This window comes from Muscardinus avellanarius, assembly GCF_963383645.1.
Source record: "Muscardinus avellanarius genome assembly, chromosome: 13".
Taxonomy (NCBI): domain Eukaryota; kingdom Metazoa; phylum Chordata; class Mammalia; order Rodentia; family Gliridae; genus Muscardinus; species Muscardinus avellanarius.
In genome coordinates this window covers 13,783,323-13,791,839 of record NC_137799.1, presented here as the reverse complement: position 1 = coordinate 13,791,839, position 8,517 = coordinate 13,783,323, and the positions used below count along the sequence as shown (strand labels likewise).

Here is an 8,517-nt window from a genome sequence, read left to right as displayed (position 1 = left end):
TGAAAATGAAGGCTTTAATAAATGTGTAATGTGGTAAAGAAAGAAGGAATAAAGGGTTGGAAGATGACAGGCCATGCCAGACTTCAGAAAACACACGTCCTACTTAAAACCCGTGTCCTATATATGTCTAGCAGGGCCACAAAGCTCAGCGCTGCAGGAACTGTCTTAACAACAGCTGACCGTCTCTTATTCATCCATCTCAGCATGGCATAAAGTCTAGCACACAGCATCCCTGGGTTAACTGTTGAACATGCTTATCTATCCCTTGCACGCAAGGGTATTTTTCTTCCTTTCCCATTCACATCTTTAGTCTGTTCAGCAATATATGACAAGCAGCTATGAATTACTAAACTGGGCCAGGCTGGAAATAGAGAAATGAATAAGCCACAGCCCTTGGTCTTACTTCCTAAGAGAAAGGTAAAACAGACACAAATAGAATCCCAGATGTGAAAATGGGAGAAACAGTTTGTCTTCTCCCTGCTCACCCCAACTTTCTTATAGATCATTTGTTTAAAATATACTGAGTTTCAATTTCCTTGACACTGTCTAGTTAATTACTGGGGTCTGAGCAGTGAAGAAGGCAAGGTCTCTGCCCTCAGGACGCTTATAAATGGAAGGAGAGCAGGACAAAATAAGTAAGATATAATTAGTGATAAATGCTAAAACACAACTATACAGGGTGATCTGACATGGGATCAGACTACCTTCAACTGAATGGTGAGGCCTCTCTCTAAAGGAGATGAAGTTTGAATTGAGAGTTGAATGATAGGAACTTCTGCTTTTCTTAGGCCTAAAAAATAGCAATACTACCAAAAGCTGTTTAATATGGCAAAAAGGTACCATGTTTTGATGGGAAGCATGCAGAATATGGGGCCAGAGAGGTCTGGATTCAAATAATGACTTTTAATCTACTGTGACATTAGCAAGTCATATGACCTCCCTTTTAAGTGTCTTCTTCACAAAAAGGCTTTACCTAACAGAGCCGAATCCCTATCTATTCTCTATGGCAATCTCTTTTTTTCCCCATATAATGGGGTTTCGATGAGTCATTTAAGGTTTTGGTGCTGTTTCCCTCACTAGAATGTAAGCCCCTACAGGACTGGGCCTTGCTAATCCAGATCACGATCTGATCCCCAGCGCCTACTACACTGCTTGGCTCATTGCTCGTTCTCAATATTTAGTGCATAAATGGAGCAAGACATTTCTCTACTCGGAGCCTCAGTTTCCTCTTCCTTCCTCATTGAGGTCGTTTCGAGTGTTAAAAAAAGGCCACACGGGTTGCAGTTCAGCATGGGGCTTTTCGAGGAAAGGTAAAGTGTGGTTTAAAGTGCAGACTGCACACAACTACCAAAATTCTTTGGGCTTGCACAAATGGCGACAACCCTTTGGATAAGGAGTTCACGACAATGCTTTTACATCTGTCCTCCCAGCCGAGCAGCAACCACCCTGGAAGCCAGAAACAGCCATTCTACGAAATGTTAAGTCCAGGGAAGCAAAAGCACGGGTTCCTACACGTTAAGGCGGGATCGGGCCTGGAACCCCAGCTTCCCAATCCGGGCAGCGCATTCCCAGCGGCGAGGGGGTCCTTCCACGGATTGTTATTTCCGGGCCAGCGGCAGGACAATCCGGGGCGGGGCCTGCGCCCGGTCCTGCCAGGGCGGCCTCGGCTAGGACCTCCCCGTGGGGCTGGCGCTGCGCTGCAGGGGAACGCGGCGGCCGGACTCACCTGGTGGCCTCGGCTCTGTGCCCTCCGCTCATGCCCCGAACGCGGGTCCCAAGGCCGGCCCGACGGACGTCCAGCTGCGTCTGCTTCCCCAGCGCCCGCCGCCTGCCGGGCCGCCCGTGACGCGCTACGCATGCGCCGCCGCGCCGCGTGACGTCATGACGCCCGCGCCGCCGCCGCCGCCGCACGAGTCCTGCCCTAGTAACCTGGGCGATAGTGGGTGAGTGGCCTCGGTGGGTCTCGAGGCGCGGATGGAAGATTTCAGGGGCATCTCACCGGACCACTCTACCGCTCCTGACCTGTCCCTAGCGAGTCCGGCCTGACCTCACGGCTGGGGGCGGGGCTGGGGGCCTCCGAGCGGGTGGCTCCGGGTGGGGGCGGGGCTCGGCTCAGCAGCTAGGAATTTAGGGGATGCTGTGGGACTTCTAATTGCCACGTAGCCAGTTAGTAGTAGCACACCACCGCACAGGAACATTTCATTTCCAGAGCAACCCTATGGGAGTAGGTATTGTTACTCCCCAAGATGGAGAAACGGACGCTCAAAGAGGAGGACTTCACCAGGGTCACGCGGATATCAAGTAATGGAACTGAGATTCAAACCTTAGGTCTGACTCTAAAGCTTGAACTTTTTTTTTTTTTTTTTTTTTTTTTTTTTGGTGGTACTGGGGATCCTGGAAGCCCTTCTACCTCCGGGCTACACTTCCATTTTTATACCTATTTTTATACTTTTTTATTTGGAAACAGTGCTTCGAACCTGCGAGATCCTCCTGTCTCTGCCTCCCAGGCGCGGGGATTACAAGCGTGCGCCACCACGCTCGGCTAAAGCTTGAACTTGTAACGACTGCGCTCTGCAGTCCAGTGGGAAAGCAGTTGACATTTACGTAACCCTGACACATTTTACAGGTGAGCTTGAGGTCCAGAGAGTTTGGTCAGTCTAAGGTCACATAGCTAGGAAGTGCTGGAAACAGGACTCTTTCCTAGGTCTTCTCTAAGTTTGGCGCCTTTTTCCTTTAACCACACTAAATTGCATTTCCTAGAAGCATGAAGAGCTTTTTAGTTGGAAAGGATAAAAACCTGACTTCTTCATTTTGCTTTTGAGGAAACAAAACGTAGGTAGGAGAAATAACTTGCTACCAGTCACAGGTCAGTGGAAGAATTACCACAAATGTTTTTTTTTTTTTTTTTGGTGGTGGTACTGGGGGTGGAACCCAGAAGCTCTTCTGCCTTCGGGCTATACTCCCAGACCTATTTTATATTTTATTTGGAAATAGGGTCTCATTAAGTTGCTAAGAGCCTCACTAAGTAGCTGAGGCTGGCTTTGAACCTGTGCGATCCTCCTGTCTCAGCCTCCCAAGTACGAGGATTACAAGCGTGCACCACCATGCCGGGCACCACAAATGTATTTTGAATATGGGTGCTTATAACTCTAAAGGAGGTGGATGACAGGACAGAGAGTTACGAGGTAGGGACATTGGAACTCAGAACTCCTAGCCCTTAGGCAAAAGCTCTTTCTCCACTTGCTATTTTTTTTTTTTTTAATCCCTTTGGCTGTGCTAAGGACATAATGATTTTGTGTAGAGTCAGATATTTAAAAATAGCTTTTTAGCCAGATACAGTGGCACATACCTGTAATTCTCAAGTACACTTGAGAGGCTGAAGCAGGAGGATCCCAGGTTGGAGTCCAGCTTCAGCAATGTAGTGAGGCTTTCTAAAACCTAACAAGAGCCAGGCGTGATGGTGGCACGCTTTTAATCCCCGCGCTTGGGAAGCTGAGACAGGAGGATCGCACATATTCGAAGCCAGCCTTGCCTACTTAGTGAAGCTCTCAGCAACTTAGTGAGATCCTGTTTCCAAATAAAAATATAAAATAGGTCTGGGAGTATAGCCCAGAGGTAGAAGGCCTCTGGGTTCCACCCCTAGTACCACCAAAAAAAAAATAATAATAATAATAATAAATAAATCCTAGCAAAATTTTTTTAAAAAAAGATCTGGAGTGTAGAATGCCCCTTGGTTCAATCCCCACTACCATGAAAACAAAACGAACCCTTTATAAGACACTCAATTTAGACAAGGATGTTAAGCACACATCTGGCAGACCAGGGGATGGTGGAGACAGCCTTAAGAAGTAGAACCCATCACCTGCAGTCAGAGGTGTAGATGCTAACCCTGGTACCAGCCTTCTGACATCAAGCAAGGATTTATACACTTCCTGGACTTGCATTTGTGTAGTCATATTTATACAGTATCTTTTGTGTTCAGGCACTGTTAGTCATGGAAGATATAGCAGGGAGTCATAGATTAGTCCTTGTGGCACATATAGTCATATGGAGGGATTTAGACAAGAGTCAAGTGATTACATAAGTAGTAACATATTGTTAACAGTTAAATGCTGTGATGAGGTTGAGGGTGTTATGAGTCTACAGGACATGTAGCCTGGTTGGGTTGGAGAAGGTGGCCAAAGAAGGCATGTTCTGAAGAAGTGGTGGTAAAGCTGAAATCTGAAAGCAAAATAGGTAAGGGAAAAAAGGCAAGGGAAGATCATTCCAAGCAGATTCCGTGACAGGTATGAAGATCCTGGAGCAGGAGGAGCACTTGAGGAAATGAAAGATCAGTTTATTTTATAATCCAACACAAAGACACACATGAAAGTGCTTTCTATACAGTATGGTCTCATGTTCCCAAAAATGTGCAATTTGTGAGTTAATCCACAGGTGGATTACTAGAAAGGATTGCTGGGACAGTGGATAAGGCAGGACTCGGGTTTATTGTCTAGTTCTTTCCAAAATTAAAATGTACTTTCTGTGAAGAATAAGCAAATTCAAGTTTTGAGATTCCTTCAACTTTGGAAAAAATGTACTTCTTAGATAGTTTTAAAATGACTTCAACAGTTGGAATAACTTAATAGCCACCATTTTTTGTGCATCTCCTGGGTGCCAAACAGCACACTGTTTTATATATGCAGTATAGTGTAGTGATTAAGAGCACAGACTCCAGCTCGATCGCCCGAGTTCACACAATGGGCAGTTCATTTGTGCTTCTGTTTTCCCCCGTGTGAAATGGGGGTGATGGTAGTACTTACGGGGCTATCCTAAGGTTTAAGAGAATTAAGGGATGTAAAGCACTTAGAGTAGTTTCTGGTCACTATATAAATGGCAGCTGTTGTTATTATTAATGGTACGAGTGTCTTGCGAGTTCATTAGCTTCACCATCATAATGATGTGATGGAATCTGTAACTCAGAGAGCGTCAGACCTGTGGTGAGTGGGAGACTGAGATTCCAGGTCCAGGCTGTGCACAGCCTGGACACCTTTGCCACATGGCTTTCCAAGTGTGGCTTTATTTTATTGGATAATACTTGGGCTCGCATAACAAGTTTCTTCTCAACTTTAAGCCTTCGTCTCTGTTAAACTGAATGTTAAGATGCATGTGCTTACAGTCAAAAGATCCAAGGGACTGCCTTTATTGAACTCCACTTTGAAATTTCCTGACTTGAGTGCAATTAAAATCTACGCCTTAAGCATTTCAGCTATGTGGTTTATTTATAGAATAGTCTTCCGGTTCACGTGTACTGGGACTTCTTTTGGGTGCCGCGTTTTTCTGTCAAAGGTTGTTTATTTCTAACCCGTTTTGATTTCCTGTTGCCTTGTGGGTTGGTATTATGACTTGCAACAGGAACACCAGGAAACCTGTCATGAAGGGAACAGCCAGATTGAGACCCTGTAGATTAAAAATCCAGCCATATTTGGATATAAGTATGAATTAGGCATTGGCTATATTAGGCAAAAACCTAGATATAGAAACATTTTAAGCCAAACTTTAGCAAACACTTCTTCTCAAACAGGCCTGTGCTCTTAGCGTGATGTCCTTGGACAGTAATTTAATCTCTCTAAGCCTAAATTTCAACATCTGTAAAATGGGTATTAGTTCTTTATGGCATCATTGACAGGGTTAAATGAAATAAGTAAAGCAAACAGTTCAGGCCTGACTTCAGTGAATAATAGCTATTGAAAAACAAATATTTATTCCTTTTTTTGTGGTACTAGGGACTGAACCCAGGGACTCATGCATGCTAGGCAAGTGCTCTGCCACTGAGCTACTTCGCCAGCCCTGATACAATTAAAGGAGAAAAGAAAAAAAAGAAAAAAAGAAGCTGGGTTCAGTTGCCCATGCCTGTTATCGCAGTACTTGGGAGGCTGAGACCGGAGCATCGAAGATTCAAAGCCAGCCTCAGTAACTTAGCAAGACCCTGTTTCAAAATTTAAAAAAGGGCTAAGTGTATAGCTCAGTTTAGCTAGGATATACAATGTCTCTATGCCTCAGGGTTCAATCCTCTCCTCAAAAGGAAAATTTTTCATTCGGATGTGTTTATATAGACTTCTTTTTTTTTTTTTTTTTTTTTTTTGGTGGTACTGGGGTTCCTGGAAGCCCTTCTACCTCCGGGCTACACTCCCAGACCTATTTTTACATTTTTATTTGGAAACAGGGTCTCCTAAGCCAGCGCGCGGGGCTGGCTTCGAACCTGCATGATCCTCCTGTTTCTGCCTCCCAAGCGCCGGGATTACAAGCGTGCGCCACCACGCCCGGCTTATATAGACTTCTTATACTGCTGATATCTAGCATCACTTGCTATTAAAAATTTCATCAAGAGAAATTATTTGCTTTTCTTTTTCAAAAATAATGATGATAATAATGTCTACATTTCTGAAGCAGCTACCATATTCCAGGCACTGGGTTATTTGAGATGCATTCACTATTTCATTTTAAGATCAGAATTATTTTTCTCAGCCGGGCGCGGTGGCTCACGCTTGTAATCCCAGCATTCGGGAGGCTGAGACCAGAGGATCGCGGTTCGCAGCCAGCCTCAGCTACTTGGTGAGGTCCTCCGCAACTCAGTGAGACCCGGTCTCAAAATAAAGAATGACAGGGCTGAATGCTCCTGAGTTCAGTCCCCAGTACCAGAGGGAAAAAGAAAAAATGGAAACTGTTAATAGATATTTTAAGTCTCCTGTTGTCTACTAGGCCTTTGCCAACTGTTTTACCTGTCTAACTTCATTATTTTCAACACTAAGACATAATTATGATGATCCCATTTTACAGTATAGGCAACCAAGGTGCAGAGATACTCAGGAGCATTTAGTCCTGGAGCTGGGATTGGATTTTTTTAGTCTTCCCGGCTGCAAAGCTCTTGCTCTGTTCACTCCATTATACGGCATCAAAATTTTAGGAGGTATGGGATTTATTTTTAAAGATGGCAGCTTCAAGGTATTTGATGGTAATTGTTCTTATTTTTTAGCTGAGTAAATAGCCAGATTCCTGGCAGAAGTGATTCATGCTACATTTGTCAGCTAGGACTATTCTCAGAGGTGGGTGGTTGTAGATGATAGCATCTTTCAGAAGCCTCAAGTATAATGTGTAACTTGTGTTAACCAAGTAGAGGGTGGCATTTTCCAGAGCTTTGCTTCTATACCATGGAAGACCTCAAACCTTAATCATGCTTCAGACTCACATTAAAGTGCATTCTAATTGGTAATCAGTGCATAAGAAACCAAAGAAAATTTTAATTAAATGCTGTCGTGTAAATTTTCCAGTCATTTTATGCCTGTTGAAATCGTTTTCTTATTTAAAGTCCTCTCCTAGTGCTCTGCCTCCCCTTAAACTTTATCAAGATTTTGTACTTTTTCTCATATAAGGGTTTAATTAGCATCATTAAAGATTTCGGCTGCTGCGCATTTGCTTAACAGGCATTTTGGTGCAGTGGAAAGAACTTGGGGTTTGGAGTCCTACAGACTGTGGAAGTTATTTAAATCTCTATGAACCTTAGTTCCTTAATACTGAAAAATGAGGTTAATATTTCCTACTAAAGGCTATTGGAAGAAGGATTAGATATAATGTATTTAAATTACCTCCTGTATAGTTCAGATTATAGGAGTTGCTTGATAATTGGTTTGAATTATTTTCTTAAGTTGCAGTGGGGTCTCTTACTTAGATCTCTCTCTCTCTCTCTCTCTTTGTTTTTTTTAGTGGCTAGTCACAAGGATTGTCTTCAGTCATGGCCTTGGGATTAAAGTTCTTCCGTTTGATCCATCCTGCCTTTTGCAATTACCTTGCAGCCTGGACCAGACCTGTTTCAGAAATTACACTGCAGACAGTGAGTGGAAGACAGCATGACCACAGGCGACACACGGCCTGTCCAGCTCTACCAACTCGCCATTACGCCACCAAGAAAGCCAAAGGTAGAGGCGTGTGGCTTCCTGACTTTCCTCATTCCCTTCTTATATTTGACTTATATGTTTTTTTTGGTGGGTCTGGGGGTGGAACCCAGGGGGCATTCGACCTCCGAGCTACACCACCTGCCCTATTTTTTATTCTTTATTTTGAAACAGGGTCTCACTAAGTTGCGGAGGGCCTCACTAAGTAGCTGAGGCTGGCCACGAAACACGATTCTCCGGTCTCAGCCTCCCGAATGCTGGGATTACAAGCGTGCGCCACCACACCGGCTTTATATTTGACTCTTGACTTATCATAACTGCCAGGAATCTCAGAGATGTTTTCTACTTACCCAGTTGCCTCCCTTATTTTCTTGGTAGCTCAGCAAATGCCCAATTTTTTTCTTTTAGATTTAGAACGAGAGGTAGTGCCAAGCGAGCCAGAATGCTTGTGACAGGTATTAACATATTCTCTCCATATAGGAAGACACATGTTGGAAGTATAATTAAAACCAGAAGGTTTTTGGTAAAGGAGGTATCAGAGCTGTGGATTTAGATGGATGATCTTAATGGCTTGTGTCATCTAAGA

At 44.0% G+C, this 8,517-nt stretch overlaps 1 protein-coding gene across 3 annotated transcripts in view; it reads left to right on the top strand.

The window, feature by feature from the left end:
* Positions 1 to 7,756: 7,756 nt before the first annotated feature.
* Positions 7,757 to 8,517, top strand: part of MRRF (mitochondrial ribosome recycling factor) — a gene marked incomplete at both ends in the record, with an annotated part of 45,978 nt that continues 45,217 nt past the window's right edge. For 2 of the 3 annotated variants that reach the window (XM_080709243.1, XM_080709244.1), the window contains one exon: positions 7,772 to 7,955. In XM_080709243.1, the coding sequence (XP_080565369.1) occupies positions 7,772 to 7,955 (184 nt within the window). Of the gene's footprint in view, positions 7,956 to 8,517 lie in introns of all 3 variants that reach the window. The other variant, XM_080709245.1, reaches the window with a different exon arrangement.